This window comes from Phyllostomus hastatus, unplaced genomic scaffold, assembly GCF_019186645.2.
Source record: "Phyllostomus hastatus isolate PE091 unplaced genomic scaffold, TTU_PhHast_1.1 phas_scaffold_1674, whole genome shotgun sequence".
Taxonomy (NCBI): domain Eukaryota; kingdom Metazoa; phylum Chordata; class Mammalia; order Chiroptera; family Phyllostomidae; genus Phyllostomus; species Phyllostomus hastatus.
The window spans coordinates 6,522,399-6,539,073 of record NW_025334011.1 but is presented as its reverse complement, the minus strand read 5'-3'; the positions used below and the strand labels follow the sequence as shown (position 1 = coordinate 6,539,073).

At 39.2% G+C, this 16,675-nt stretch overlaps 1 protein-coding gene across 2 annotated transcripts in view; it reads right to left on the bottom strand.

The window, feature by feature from the left end:
- The window catches only part of BMP2K (BMP2 inducible kinase), a 118,847-nt gene extending 103,717 nt beyond the window's left edge, over window positions 1–15,130 (bottom strand). For both annotated transcript variants that reach the window (XM_045857854.1, XM_045857855.1), the window contains exon 1: window positions 14,430–15,130. In XM_045857854.1, coding sequence (XP_045713810.1) covers window positions 14,430–14,598 — 169 coding nt within the window. In that variant the 5' untranslated portion in view covers window positions 14,599–15,130. The remainder of the gene's footprint in view (window positions 1–14,429) is intronic.
- Between the last annotated feature and the right edge of the window lie 1,545 nt (window positions 15,131–16,675).

Below are 16,675 nucleotides of genomic sequence, written 5' to 3'. Positions count from 1 at the left end.
CTGAATTTTTTGCACTGTTATATTAAAATCCAATGGTCAGTCTTAAACTTTACATTTGTAACTTCATGCATTTGGAAAATATCAGTTCAATGAGTTAAAGAGATCTTCCATTACATTTTAAAAGAATATTTAATAATATTATCACCTATCTCCTGAGAAAAGCTTTCAAGTAAAGGGAAGCTGTCAAGTTCACAATGGTAGATACAAGTTTTCCAAAATTCTGGCTTTCTTTTGAAAGCTCATATTCTACCATTAATAACACCAGTGAGTTGTTTTCCTTGAAGTGACAGGTTCACTTCATTAAATACCCAAATATAAATGAATAATCATAGTTTTGGTCAGTATTCTTTCCAATGAAAAATGGTGTTCCGTGGAAAAAAGCAGCTATTTCAGGACACAATACAATCACCCAAGGGCCTTTCCTCAATTGCACTATTGCACTTCACTATGCAGCAAGTGCTTTATGTATGCTCATTTCTTCATATGCTAAAAAAAAGATGTGCTTACAAATGGCCAATAATAAGCACAGGTAAAGATGTTTAGCACCACTTATCTTTAGGAAAATCAAATTGAGACCACAATGATAAACCACTTCACAACCATTAGGATGGCTATTATAAAATTTTTTTTAAAAATAAAGTAGCCCGTATTGGTGAGGATGTGGAGAAATGGGAACTCTTGTGCATTGCTGGTGGGAATTTTAAAAAGTGTAGCTAATATGAAAATAGTATGAAAGGCCTTCAAAAAATTAGCCATAGAAGTATCATATAATCCAGCAATTCCACTTCTGGGTATATACCAAAAAGAAATAAAAGCAGGGACTGAGCAGGTATTTGCAGATATAGCATTATTCACAACAGTCAAAAGGTGAGAATAACCCAAATGTCTCCATCGAAGATGGATAAACAAAATGTGATATACTGTATACATAAATGGAATGTTATTCAGACTTTAAAAAGAAATTTCTGATACATGCCACATCTTAGAGACATTATGCTAAGTGAAATACGCCAGACACATAATGACAAATATGGTATGATTCCACTTATATGAGCCACTTAGAATAGTCAAATTTATAGAGACAAAAAAGTAGAATAGAGATTACCAGGGTCTAGGAAAAAGGGGAATGAGGAGTTAATGGTTAATGGGTATAGAGTTTCAATCTGGAAAGATGAAAAAGTTCTGGAGATGAATTGTGATTATGGCTGCATAGCAATGTGAATGTACTTATGCCACTGAACTGTAAACATAAAAATTAAAAATGGAGAATTTGCCCTGGCTGGTGTGGCTCAGTGGATTGACTGCAGGCCTGTGAACCAAAGGGTTGCTGGCTCGATCCCAATCAGGGCACATGCCTGGGCTGCAGGCCAGGTCCCCAGTAGGGGGCACACGAGGAACACAACCACACACTGATGTTTTTCTCCCCCTCTCTTCCCCTCTGTATAAAAATAAAACAAAGTCTTTTTTAAAAAATGGTAAATTTTATGTTATGTATATATTTCCACAATCAAAAAATAAGAATTAAAAAACATGTACTTAAGGGCCAAGATTGATAAGAGATTTTTTATTGCTTCACAAGGACGTTCTTAAAGGAAACTTACTTTATGTGACAGTGAGGAATAAATACAATGACCACTAACACAATCTGGTGCCAACTGTCTTGATTTGTTAAGGTACTAGCAGTTTGAACCACCACCACGACTGCTTTTGAATCATCAATGCAAATGCCAATACAGTGTAAAAGGCAGTTGTCTTACTAGTATTGTGAAAATAATTTTGACCTGATAGATCCCTTCAAAAGGTCTTGAGGTTCTCTCCCCATGGGATCCACAAACCACACTTTGAGAACCATTACTGGAGCCTATTTTCTCAGAAGTTAATCAATGACACAAAATTCACAAAACAGTTTACTTTTGCTTTTATTTGTTTTATCTTTGCATATGAGAGAAACAAGCAGACTGTATGCTGAGCAAGAAGCAGATATAGTAAATATTAAGGAACAAGTAGAAAATAGAAGAAAATTAGAAAAACTGATGGAGAAAAGAATGGGAGCAAAAAGGTAATCGGGGCACAGCCTCTAAAGCTACAAGTGAAGGAGAGATAGCTATTAGAGGTAGATGCGCAGCGTTGGGGGGGGGGATTGGGGGGTTACCCTTTGACTTCTAAAAAAGCTCTAAGTCCTGGTGATGTAATGTATAGCATGGTAACTATAGTTAATAATACTGTATTATATATTTGAAAGTTGCTAAGAGAGAAAATCTTAAAAGTTTCCATCACAAGTGAAAACTTTATATGTGGTGATGAATCTAGACTTACTGTGGTGATCATTTCATCATACATACAAATATTGAATCTTGATGTTGTGTACCAGAAACTAATATGTCAATTACATATCGACTTTTTAAAAAGCTCTCTACTTAGAAAAATACTGATACTAGATTAAATGCCTCTTGATAATGATGGTGATAATTCCACAGTGTAATTACAAATATTAAAAATTTTCTAATATTTTAAAATCATAGATCAAGCACCGTTTTATTTTAACTTTTTACTTGCATATGTACAAAAATATGCCATGTGTATTAAAAAAGTAATGTCAGGTCATTTTTTAAAAAACTGTTTTAAGATGTGATTGGAATTTATTTCACACAAAGACTCAGAAATTTAGTATTCCAGGTTTAAGTCAAATGCATTTGTGCTATGATCTAATACAATAAAAATGTGAAGGAACCTGTTCTTTTGAGTAAATGTAGCACAAATTTGTTAAATGAAATGCAGAAAGGGATTTGATATTACAGCACCTCAGACACCAAGCCTTAGTAACTTTGAACTAGGAATAGAAGAAAGTAAAGGATAATAACTCAGCTATTTCTTCTCCTCTTTTCACTCTCCTTCCACACTACAGGAAGCCCTAAGATTCAACTGAAGAAGCTAAAGTAATGTGATTATATGTTACTTACTTTACAGTTCATAAATTATTTCATTTAGGACTGGACCTTTCTAGAATGAGACAACAGACAATTTGGGGAAAGCTGAAATTTTAAACTTTTTCATATTAATCCTGACATCTTAAACTTTACACATAATTTGATGGCCTTAGGAAAGAGCAAAGTAAGAAAGCTTTAACTCAAAAATGTTTGGGAATACCCGCTTTCTACCTCAGACTCCTGAGGCACCCATTAATACTCCAGCTGCCTCCAGAAAATTGAAAAAACCCTAGACCTTTAAGCCTGCTTGATTGAAGTCCCAATTCCAATAAGGGCCAATGCCTGTATTTGCACAGGAGCCAATTAAGTGGGAAAAGTGCTAGATTAAAGTCATACGACCTAAATTCTGCCCTCCACCACCAACACTTATACAGTGTGATGCTGAGTTCATTCCTTATTCTACTTTCCCATACTTAAATGAAGGAATTAAACTGGATAATTGCTACAATTACAGAGATTTAAAGACACACTAGAATTTTAAAATATCCAACAATATCAACTCCAATTACAACATTTCCTGAAAGAAGCTGAAAAGGTCTTACTTAGACTTATTTCAGATTCCTGTATACCACCACCCACTACATCCATCCCTATATTTCGTCTTCTAAAAAGCAAATATCAATAAATTGACCTCACGATATACATAATGGTCCACTGTAACTTTTTAAAATACATGTAGTCTTTATTAGAAAGATGGCCACGTCTCCATAATGAGAACAAATTTGAACCTTGAATCTGTAAAATAGAGGTTTCTTTTCATGCTAGAAATGTATGGAACATTAAATCAATTACACTGAATTTTCAACAATATGGATTCAAATAGCACCTTATGAACTCACTTCAAACATTCCTATTGACAGGGTGCTATCAGCAAAGTACCATACACAAACACACTTTAATTATTTTTTAATCCTCACCAGAGGATATTTTTTTGTTGCTTGTAGAGAGACAGGAGAAGGGGGATGGGACGGGGGGGGGGGGGGGTGGAGGGAAAACCACTGACTGTATCCTGTAAGCACCCTGACTGGGGGATGAACCTGCAACCTAGATACATGGCCTGACTGAGGATCAAACCTGTAATCTTCATTTACAGGACAATGCTCCAAGCAACTGAGCCACCCTGACCAGAGCACAAGTACAATTTTTTTTAAATAAATAAATAAACTCACAACATTTCTTCAATTCTCACTTCACTGAACTGAAAAACATAAAAATCCTTACCAGCTAGTTTTATTGGGTTTTAAAAAATACGTCAGTTTGGACTGAGAGCCTTAGAACTTCTCCTTTGGATTATATAAACAATATTTTGTTGAAGGATGAAAACAAAGATTTAGCAATCTAGTTAACTAGTCACTAGGATTTGACCCAGGCTAGTTACTAAACAAGAACACCTCTTTAGATCTACATTACTGTATACACCACCAGTTAACTATCTTACCAACATCAGTTATCAATCACTTGTTAAAAGCCTATGCACAGCTGGGCATATGTTAGATTGGCCAAACAGTTCGTTAGTTTCCCCCTCCCACCCGCAAGATGGCTTTCGAAGCATTTAGTTGTCTTTAACTTCATTCAAAACAATTTTGTTCATCGTATTGTGACAGCTGTCATGTCAGTTTGCATTTTAAAGAAATTTATCAAAATTGGTGAACATTGTATAGCCATTTTAACATTGAAGATGGAAGAAGAAAAGCAACATTTTTTGGCATATTATGTTTTATTATTTCAAGAAAGGTAAAAATGTAACTGAAATGCAAAAAGATTTGTGCAGTGTATCGAGAAGGTGCTGTGACTGATACAACATGTCAAAAGCAGTTGCAAAGTTTTGTGCTGGAGATTTCTTGCTGGATGATGCTCTACGATTGGGCAGAGCAGTTGAAGTTGATAGCAATCAAATCAAGACGTTAACTGAGGACAATCAAAGTTATACTAGACAGGAAATAGTCAACATACTTAAAATATCCAAATCAATAAAGTTACTGGTGAAAATGAAAAATGTGTCTTATGGGGGGAAAAAAACATATGGACTTGTTAGCCAATCCAATACACATCCTACTTCTGGCACAAAAAAAAAAAAAAACAAACCTCAAAATCTATGTCCCACTGATCATGAGTGAGTAGCATCTGTAGCATCTTTTTTTTGTTTGTTTTTGGTTTCTGGGTTTTGTTTTTCTTTTTACTTTGTAGACAAAGAATAGACCATTAACATTCAGTAGGAGAGATTCTGTTATGCAGGCGAGAAAATGAAAAAGTGGGTCATGGCCAATGATGCATAATCCCACTCCCTAGAAAACCAGTCCTGACAAGAGGCACTAAGTAAAATATTTTACTATACTATGTATAAGTCATTTTAGTACTAATATCTTAATCACTCCATAATGAATAGTAAAATCTAGACTAACTACTAACAATTTCATTCAAAAGAGAATACTGGATACTAAAGCATGTAGAAAGGTCCAGCAAGCCCTAACAATGACCCAAACACAACGAAATTTTTTAAAAATAAGCAAACAGTATTTGGGCAGGGGAGGTGGTATGCTGGAAACCTCTCTTTTAGAAAACCAAAGAACAACAGAAGAATGTTGAGGGTGATAATAATTAGTTATTAACAAAACTACACACACTTAATTTGCTACTCTCTGATTAGTTATGCCAGGCTTACAAATTTCTTTATCTAAAAGAAAATGCAGTATCTTTCTAACTAGAAAATGAGCATCTCCAATATCACACAGACTAGTTAGAGGGCGGCCTCCAAAATAATGGTCATGTGTTTCCTTCCTCCAGACATTAAGGAGATGAGATGCCCTACTTCCTAATCCCTCATCCTCTTAAATGCTCGATGTCCCATTAAACCTTGATACTATCAGCCACTAATGAGAAAGCCATGGCATGCTGACCATTTCCAATATTGTTACTTCGTTAAGATTACATACTCAGAGCACATGTTTTAGGCCTGTTCAGCTTGCTCTCTCTGTCCCACAGCAGTGGCTGTCTTTAAAGATAATATGGATCAAGGGAACTCAACTAGAACACTTTTGAGAGCTATGTCTAATAAGAGTAATGCAGTGCCCACAAAACAAAGATGTACTATCTGTGTATTCATAACAGAAATGAAACAGGCTATGAATCAAAAATTAATTCTTGCAGTATTTTTAATCCATCTAGAGAACACTGCACCTACATTATCACTAAACATCTCTATTGCTTATTTAGTTTTAATAAACTAAACAAAACTTGAAAAACAAGGCCAACCGGCTCCTAAATATCAACTGAACAGCTGGATATGTCAAAAATGATTGCTATCCAGTTGTTTCATAGTAAATTTTTACAGGATCTCTGACTGCTTTTCAATTCAAAACTCAGTCTCTTAACAAATATACTAAATACCTATCAAGTACAGCACTGAAAGAGATAAAAGATGAGTGTAAGCCAAACCTTAAAGGAGCTCTTAATCTTGCAGTAGAGGAAACTTTTCATTGGACATTTTATTGGAACGTCCAATAAAATGAGCAAGCTGTGTAAAATAAGTGTAATATGAGTAACGGTCCCTACACTGACATCAAAGGAAGGCTTAATTACCCTTATTTGGTTGCTAACGGGGTTTCACGGGGGGGACAAAGACTGCAAGAAAGTAACTATTTTAAATGTATCCTGTAAGATCCAATTTCAACAGAGTAGGGCAAGATTTTAGGAAAATGAAGCAATATGGGCTGGAAAATGGGAATGAGAAAGCATGAGAGAAGGGAAGAAAATACCAAGCACATATACAGAAATATACATAGAGGGTTAAAGTGAGAGATTAGGGCTGGAGAGGCTGGTTGGGGTCACACTGCAGAGGGCCTTGAATCCCAGATACTGAGTTTGTATTTAACTTGATAGGCAAGTAAGAGAGTGACCTGTCACAGGTCCATCTCAGAAAGAATAAACTAGAATAAATATAAGCATTGATTTGGGTGAGTAAAGAGCCTAACAGGTGAAGAACGGTCTGCATGTATAGGTAATTCTCTGAGAGGTCTTAAGGACCCAAACTAGAGCTGACAGAACTGCAAACAAAAATTAACTAATTCTTCACAGATTATCATCATGGGCAAACTTTCTATCCATAAACTCACTCAGAGAAAATATTGCTATACTTCTCCTCATATATTCTTTCCAAATAAAAACTTGAAAACCAAGAAAGCACCTTACTTCCAGGTACCGTCCAAATTACATACATGATAAATGAGTCACTTGGAAACACAAAGTAAGTGACAAAAGAAGCAATAAAGGTGGCATATCCTTTGAAACTAAACAGCACTCTGAAATGACACATAATTTTATTTGAGCACTCATCTCTTTATCTCAAGGGGTCCCACATAAGGCAACTTCTTATTAAAAACTTGTTTCCAATGATTAAGAAATAATGTTATACTGTGGGCTAAAAAGTAAAATACTAACCCGTAGTGAAGCTTGCCAAAGAACTTAATGCATGATGATCAAACACAATCCTTTCATTATGGTCTCAATCCTAAAACCATTCATTTTTATCCCTCCTTCCCCATGCTCCCCTCTCATCAGAAGGAACAGTAAGAATCAGTTTTATAGACAGAATCAGAGAATACTAAAATGGAAAAGGATGTTCCAGATTCATCTTTATCCTAATTTTTTCTTGAAGAAACAGGTGAAAATATCAAAAGGCAAGTTACTGGCAGGACCAGGCTTTCTAGCTGGCCCAACTCCAAGTTTTGCCTTTTCTTTTAAAAGTTGAATCCAAGAACGAGCCATTTCAAATATTTAATAAAATGTTAAAATATACAAACTACATAGTGACAATTGTTTCATACTTTAAAATAATATCCATTGCAAAATGTCTCCCTAAAGGCTATATCCCAAACTATGCCCTTAGTGTTACTGAAATTCTATGAGATCAGGACAAACCAAAAATTCCAAAACAAAGTTTCTCTTTGGAAAGGCCCAATCACCACTTTCCTGCAGAAAGATGTAAAACTGTTAGGAGAAATGTGCTGACTGATCTTATTTGTACAGATGATACACACAAAAAAATCTCCAAATTAACTAAGTGCCCGACTATTTAAAACAGCTCAGTCATTAACCACTCAACTCCCCAAAACTTAGTTCCCTAAAAATAGTAGTAGGCTTGTGGGTAGATGAATGGTTCACCAGATGGATGCAGGACAAAACCAAGGAATAAGCAGTCTCAACCCCTTGCTGATGAAACCTTATGCAGCTTTGAAATTGCCCTTCTAGACTTTTAATTTCAGAATTCCAAGTCAAGGCTTTAATCATGTTGATAGCTACCAAATGTGTTCTAGTAAGTGTATGTTCTACTTCATGTTCTCACCAAAAACTGGAAGAAACAGGGTGAAAGAGCAACACAATAATATACAAAATTGGTTAAGAACATTAAAGAAGCCAGACTCTCCCTGGTCGGGTAGATCAGTTGGTTGGAACATCATCGTGATGCACCAAGGTTGCAGGTTTGATCTCCAGTCAGGGCACATGCAGGAGAAAGCCAATAAATGCATAAGTAGGTAGAACAACAAATCTGTGTTTCTCTCCCCCTCTCCTTCCTTCCTTCTCTCTCTCTTTCTCTCTCTCACACAAATCAGTACATTAAAAATATTAAATTAAAAAAAAATACCAGACTCATTGTAAGGAGAGACATCAACTCTACCTTCTAATATGTTCCTTAATACTAACAACATCAAGGATCATTTCAAGTTTTCCCTTCTGTAGACCCCATGATAGAAAGATACTAACAACTATTAATTTATTTCCATAATTTAAAATTTTTTCACAGACAACCTTTCTACTCTGTTCAGCATGAGAATGTCAGTATTAACCACACAAAATTGACTATTGCTAAAAGCACAAAAATTTGACATGTTAGTTAAGTTGAGCACTTTATTATTAGAGACAAATGTGTAATTTCCACTACATTTTTCTGAAATAGTAAAAAATAGGAATTGTTTTAGTGTTACTATCTTGTCTTTGAATAAAACTGCCACCTCTAGAGAAAATATATCAGTGGGCAATCAAAATTACAACCCAGGAGCTATGCCTACAATTATAACATCAATGGCACATGTAGATTATGCAATGTCCTTTGGGGGGCAAATTACCTTTCATTTTATTATGAAAGCATATGCTGCTATGAATGTCAAAATTCTATATAGCTGACTGAAACTTAAAAATTATATATAGCTGAATGCTACATAATCATCATCTAATTTAAATGATTCAGATGTTTTACAAATATAAATGGTACTTAATTCAGGATCAATGTAATAGCTAATCTAAAGCAAATTATTATAACTCCAGAATCAGATTTCACTAAAAGCTTACAATCAAATCTAAACCTAAAATTGACCCATATTTATTGAGAGATTTGGCATACACTGTTAGGTACTGTCGTACATTATCTTGTTAATATCACACATCTATTAATCTTCATAAGATATTAACTCCATGACAACAAGAAAGAAACAATGTTTCCTGATAGTTTAATTCAACATCTATCCTCTCGTAGGACTTTAAATAACAGTCATATGCTCACTAAGCCAGATACTTTTGTTGAGTGACTACCAGACCATGTACTCAACTTCCCACTTGCCATTACCTCCCAGATATCTCAACTAAACATGTCTGAAACTTTGGATATCCTCCCAACTCCTCAAAACGGTTCCTTCTCTACACTTCCACATTTCAGCAAATAGTACCTCCATCCAAGATTTGCATAAGCAAGTCGCTGTTCACGCTTCCTACAACAGCCACCCATCCAATCCTCATCTTCCAGTTCAAACATTGTAACACTGTCTCCATCCTCAGTGCCATCTTAACTATCTAATTTGTGCTCCTCTCAATCAGTCTCTATACAGCAGTCGCCACAAGACTGTCACTGTAATAATTTAAATCTTTCAGTAGCTGCCCATCAAATCATAAAATAAAAATCTAAAATTCTCAAATGGCATACAAAGACCTGGATCACCCCTCCAACATCATTTTGGGTCCTTCTCCCGCATGATATAATACATTTACTATAGTCCGAAGCTCTGGGAATATGTATTCCAGTTCCTGAAGCTCTTCCCCATGTAGGGACTTGTCTCTTCATGACATACTCCACACTACCACCACCTCCACACCCCTACCTTTACCCAACTTTTCTCATAGTTCAGGTTTCTGCTAAAATATTTTTAAAGGCTTCCTTTATCCTCTACTATAAATTGAATCAGTTTTTCTTTCCTAAAACCCTGTGCTTTCTTCTCATGCAATTTTCAAAAGCATTAACTACCTTAATTTGATGATTTCTGTTTAACATTTATCTTCCACACTAGAATGTGTAAGTTCCTCAACACCAGAGAAACATCTGTGTTGTCCTTCACTGTGTAAATAGCACCTAGTACAAAGCAGGGCACACAAAAAGGCACTGTATAAACAGTTATGGAGTAGTAACAGTTCTCCCCTTCTTCTGTTCCCTTGGTCCTCTCTTGGGGACTTTAACTTACAAGTTACTGGAAAACCACAGATAATTTCTGCAAATGACATATACTTAAACCCATTATTTTCTTACTGCAAAAACAAACGTCCTTTATTCACTTCCTGTAAAATTAACAAGAACTGATTAACACTTAAGCCTAAATTTGCTCCCCTTAATCTAAGCCATTAATTCTGACAGAACTACTACACTTTCACAGAGCTCTGTAGTAAATTCCTGGCCTCCAACTACTGACAGTGCCACCAAATCCCCATGCCTACCTACATCAGATAGTCTTCCCCACCCAATCATATGCAAAATATCATTTCTATCTGACCCCCGTAACTTCATGATTAAATTATCTCAACACATTTATGGACAATGTCCCAGTCTCTACACAAACCAGTTAATTGTACTTTGAACCAAAACACTTAGAAGAAAAGGTCCCCTACTCAAGAACCAACTTCTTCCGGTTAAAAATCAATATTAAATTCCTCTAGCACTGAAGGCTTATGGAGGCATGTGATCAAAAAGCCAGTACTATGAACTTGGAAGATTACATTAAATTGTGCAAGTATGTGCTTGACAATATGACACTGTTTCAAGCTAAATTTTATATATGCCCCCATCTCATTTCTACAATGCAAAGCTGAATTTGGTTAGCATGCACTCCTGAAACTAAACCGCTTTTGAGAAAATCCATGAAAATGCCCCATTATAAACTGTCAGCCCTCTAAGCTTTGAGCAGGATCTAAAAAGGTGCAATTGGTCAGCATTTTCAAACAAATATGTACTCAACTAGAAAGACAGTATGATACAAAGCACATAACATTTCAGAGAGAAAACTACTACAGCAGTTTAGGTGTAACATACAACATAAGTATATTAATCCTGGGAACCTGTTTATATTTTTAAAACTAAGTATATAAAATATATAAATATGCATGTGCATATATATACATATAAATATATATATACGTATATATAGTTTATCCTCATTATTTGGGGATTCCATATTTGAAAAGTCACCTCTTGCTAGTATTTGTACCCCCAAAATCAGCATAAATCCCCCAAATCAATACAGTGGCACTTTCAGTTATTTGCACACATGGACATAGTGGTGAGAATTTTGAGTAGGCTTAGGTGGAGTCAGAAAGGTGATGCTGTGCCTTCTGGTTTCATCTCTCATATTATAAACAAGTAACTTTTCAAGATTTATTTAGTGTCATGTTTTTCTCACTTTTGTGCTTTTTACTGGTGACTTTATTTTTTTAAATGGCTCCCAAGCATTTTGTTGTCTAGTGTTCCTAAGCACAAGAAGGCCACCATGCCCCTTACAGACAACACAGGTGTATTAGCTAAACTTCATGTAGGCATGAACTGCAGTTGGCCATGAGTTCAATGTTAATCAGTCAACAATACATATTAAACAAGGTGTCTTTAAACAGAAACACAACTAGAACAAGGTTATGTATTGATTGGTTGTGAACAGAGGCTTGCAGTACCCTAACCCTGTGTTTCCCCTAAGAGGAATGGTTCGGTATTCGCTAATTTGCTGTTTACGGTGATTTTATAGAACATAACTAATGAGAGAGAGAGAGAGAGAATGAGCACACATGTGGGTACGCTGGATTTTCTGAAGCCTCAAAGACACTGCAGAGGTCATTCAGAGCAATCTCGCTATGTTTGCAGTACAGTAGTAAAAACACTCCAGGGCACAGCTCTACAGGGTCTTGGGCCCTGCTTAAACAACAGTCCTAAAGCAAAATATTTGAATCTACCAAATTTGTTTTTTGGTCTCTGCTTCTACCCATTTTTCCATTTAATGGTATAGCTCCCCCAACTCAGGTACTCTAAACTCGAATGCCTTTTCAGAAGCACTTGCCCTAATCTTATAATCCAACAAATGCACCTGTCAATTATTGATCATTCTTGAATGAGAACCAGACTTGTGCTTAAACATCTTGCCTAAAGTATGGCATTACTTATTTGGAAAGAAGAGAGAATATTAAGCATCTGAAATAGGAATAAATTATCAGAATCAAAAAGTAAACCAAATATAGATAAGTTTAGTTGTGTATGTGCTGGAGAGAGAATACTCGAGGGAAGAGAGCCCAGGCCTCAGCCTCCTCTCCAGGGCAAGCTGAAGCCTAGTCCCAGAAGGTGGGGTGTTGGGTGGCAAAGTTCCATCTTCCAAAAATGGTTTCTTCAACCCTTGTTTCCTCCAGCACTTGATTACAGATTTTTCCAAGAGAAAGGACAAATCAGTGGAACATTAGTGTTTGAATTTTTTTAAATTTTTAAGCGACTGAGTCAACACTCTCCCTTTGAAATTTTTAATTCTTAATATTCCAAAATTACTTATTTTATTGAAAATGACTAGGTTAGGGTAATGATAGGATATGTTTAGAGTAGTGGTAGAAGTTACAAATGCAAAGTCTAGTTTGAAGAAATGTCAGTGTTTTCTCTCTAGTAAATAAAAGACCCATCTGCAATTTAGTGACACGGTAGTGAAATGAAGTCAGAGCAGTACTACTCAAGACAACTTCAATTACTTAATACAATTCAAAGATAGAAGTATGGCATGTGTGGTTACCAGCCATTGTCTTCCTAAAACCTACAACTCAATCTAAACCATCCCTTGAAATTCACACATAATGAAGGACTAGGAAATTGTACAGCCTAGTAATTGGTCATGCCCCTATCATGACCAATCGCCATATATATTCATTCTTTTGAGAAGCTAAGGATCCTTCCTCCATCTCTCCAAGGTTCAGCTAGGTTCATTATTAGGAGCAAAGTTCTGCAAAACAATGACATCCACCTCTAAATAATTCAGCATTTCTTTCCCTTTAGAATACTTTATAGACAAAAGCCTTCAGATTTTTCTCTTGTACTAATCTGCTATGGCATGTCAAAAAAACAAAAGTGGAATCTCAGCCTACTGCCTTCAAACCACATCATCTTTCAGAGAACCAAAACTACTCTTCAAATGTCTTCTCCCTTAACCTTGGAACTTAGAAGGGCTGTTTACCAACCAATTATTTCTTATGAGTTTTTAAAAGTATTAACTTTGTAATACCATTTTGCAATTAAAAACCCAAAAGTCACTGTAACATGTAATAAACAAGAGAAAGTATTTTGAACACGCCAATTATAATAACACAAATAACACAAAACTACGTGTAGGATTTTTTCTTTTTAAAATGGAGTAAACTTTTTTGTAAGCAGACCTGCAACTGCTGATATAACCTGGTAAAGATACTGAAGGACGGAACACAAAACTTCGCAAGTTAGTTTACCTGTTTTCATACCACCACTTAAAAGTACTACCAAAGGGACATACTGAAAGAGAATGAATAGGAAAGATTCTAAATAACAAAAGATAAAGGGATTTCAAATTTACCTGTTCTCCCAAAGCCACCTACTAACTGAATTTGAGGCAAATTATCACCTCCAACACGCGCACACACAGAAATACACTGTTTTTCAACTGATGACAGAGCAGGCGCAAAACCAGGTTCAACACCAGAGGCTGCAGGGTCCTGTGCCTTGCGGCGCGGCTGGAGCCTGCGATGAAGAGGCCAACGCATGACACCCGCCTGAGCCACAGCTGGCAGAGCAGAGCCTCAATTCTGCTCGATCTGACCCTCTAATGAGTCACTGACCCAATCATAACCCACATCACTCGCTAGGACGTTTTCTATTTATTTCCTTGCGTCAAGAGGGACCGAAAATGACTTAAACTCGTAATGGGAGCTCTGCACTGGTCAGAGCAGCCAGCGGCGAGAAGAGCTGGCTTAAGAGCGAATTCCCGAGTTACTCTTAAGAGCCCCCGCTGGCCCAACAGAGGATGCGGAGAGGGAAGAAGAGTAAACCGAGAAGGCGACCAGAGAAGCGGGCGAGGACCGGGAGAAGCCACCGCCACACCCCAACCCTACCTCACCTGCCTCCCCGGGCGCCCGTACCTTCAGCCAGCGACTCCTCCAGGGTGACCTGATAGCGGCCGACCGCGAACACCCGGACCCCCACGGACGAGCTCCCAGAGCCAGAGCCGGCCCCGACCCCGACGGCTCCGCTGCCCGCCGCTCCTCCTCCGCTGCCCTCCGACTTGGGCATTCGAGAGAACTTCTTCATGGTCCCGCCGGCGCGCTGGAGGGCGTGGGGAGTGCACAAGGGCGAGCGAGAGGGCGAGTCCGCAGCCCGGAACGGCCGGTCGTCCGCGAGGGGTCGCCGCCTCTCGCCCGTCCGAGCGTCCGTGAGTGCTTCGGGCCACCGAGCCTCACATTCCGCGCTCCCAAAGCTCACTGCCCCGGCCCCGCCGCCCGCTCCGCGGCCCCGCTGCAGCTACCCAGCTCCCGCAGAGGGCGGTGGGGAGGGCGGGGACCGGGCGGGGCGTTAGGGGGCGGACCCGAGCGCGGGGGCGACGCCAAATCCACCCCCAGTGCCCCGGGCGCCCCCGCCTCTTGGAGCACTCGGAGCCGAGCCCGGGAGGAGGGTGCAGGAGGGAGAAGGGGGCGGGGCGGCTGACCCCTGCGGAGAGTGGGCTGGGCTTCCCTAGACCCGCACGGTCAGGACCGCAGCCAGCGGCGGCGCCTGAGCTGGACCCACGCCGCCCGCCACTCGTGGCCGTTGGCGGCGCGGCGCCGCTGCCAACCGCTCGAAGAGGCTGGGCGCCTCGCGCAGGCGCGCTGCCCGCACCGCCGGAAGTGACGGTTCCGGCTCTTGTCACGTGGAGGGGGGGACCGGAGAGGTGATTGTGGGGGGTTGAGGGTGAGCGCGAGGGGTGGGGTCCTGGGTCTGGGGTCCCTACGAGGAGGCAGGCCAGAACTGTGGAACCCCGGCTTCGAGCAGGAAGCTGGGCGGGCCTGTTCCCGCGCTGCCCGCGGGGCGGGGTCTGCCATCTCTGTTAGGAGTTTCTGTGTTACACTGGGGACTGAAAAATGCCGCCAACAACTTTACCCCCGCTAAGGAACTTTTGCTGCATCTCTAAGCCAGTTTTCCAGATCTCCCTTGTGATTCGTCTTCCGCTCGCCCACCCGGAGCGTGGGAGATAGGGGCAGCACGGAACTAGAGCGGATTCCCGTAACCGACTTCTAAAACCAGTGTCGCACTCTCACAGACGCCTGTGCTGGGAAGCGTTTTGCGGTTCATAAATTAGGTGTACTTTCAAAGCCTCACGTGTGCTGCGCAACAGCCGTGAGAGATATTCACAACAGGTATTAAGACCGTTTACATACCGTCACCTTTGGCCCAGAGAGCTTAACGGACTCGCCCAAGGTCACACAGAGGGTTTGTGGCAGAGCTGGACGACAACGTCCATCCTTCCACGCTTAGTTCCATACTGGAGAAGTAGGTTTGGATCAGATCATTGCAAAACGGGAGACTTAGGATTGTTTGGAAACAAACCATCATTGGCTTCCTCCGTCCCCCCACCCCACCATTTATTTAATAGAGAGATTTGTTCATTAAAAAAAAAGAAAAAAAAGTTCCGTTGCACCCATTTTATGAACTGCGGGTGTCTGTGCCTGCGGAGTGAAGTGAGTAAGGGCAGGATACAGAGTAGCAAGTTGCAGGGCATGTGTAAAGAGAGGAACTGATTCTCAGCTCCAGCCTGCTTCTCTCCCATGTGAATACAAGACCACTGTAGCCAAAGGTTCCAGTTCCTTGAGAAGTCAGAAATATGGATGATTTTAAGAATATGGTATTTGCCCAATTTTTAAAATATAGGCCAAATAAGTTGTGCTTGTAGGACTCCGGTGTGCACCTTCTATAAAATCTCCAACCCCATTTCTTTATTCAACTTTTTGAGATACAGGCAGAAACGTTAGGAAATGTGCATAGGCAAAAGACTTTAACCTTAAAAAAATCTTCCATTTTCTCCTCCCCTTTGCTATTTGAAGAGCAACTATTTTTGCCGATGCCACCACAGTGCTCTGATTTAGGCATTTTTGCTGCACAACTTACTGAGCTAAATTTCACCAGGATACCTGACCTTTAAAGTACATTCCTGCTCAATGGGAGTCAGATTTACTATGTCACATGATTGATGTGATGTGACAGTTGGGGATTGCCATTTAGAAATAAGCTGGCCATTTTTTTTAGTGAGGGGTTCACTGTGGAGTCTCATTCTACGTTTGAATTACATTTTTCAAGCAGATATTTAGCCATGTCACACAGTTCAAAACTGGAATCAGTCCAGCATACAGAGTTT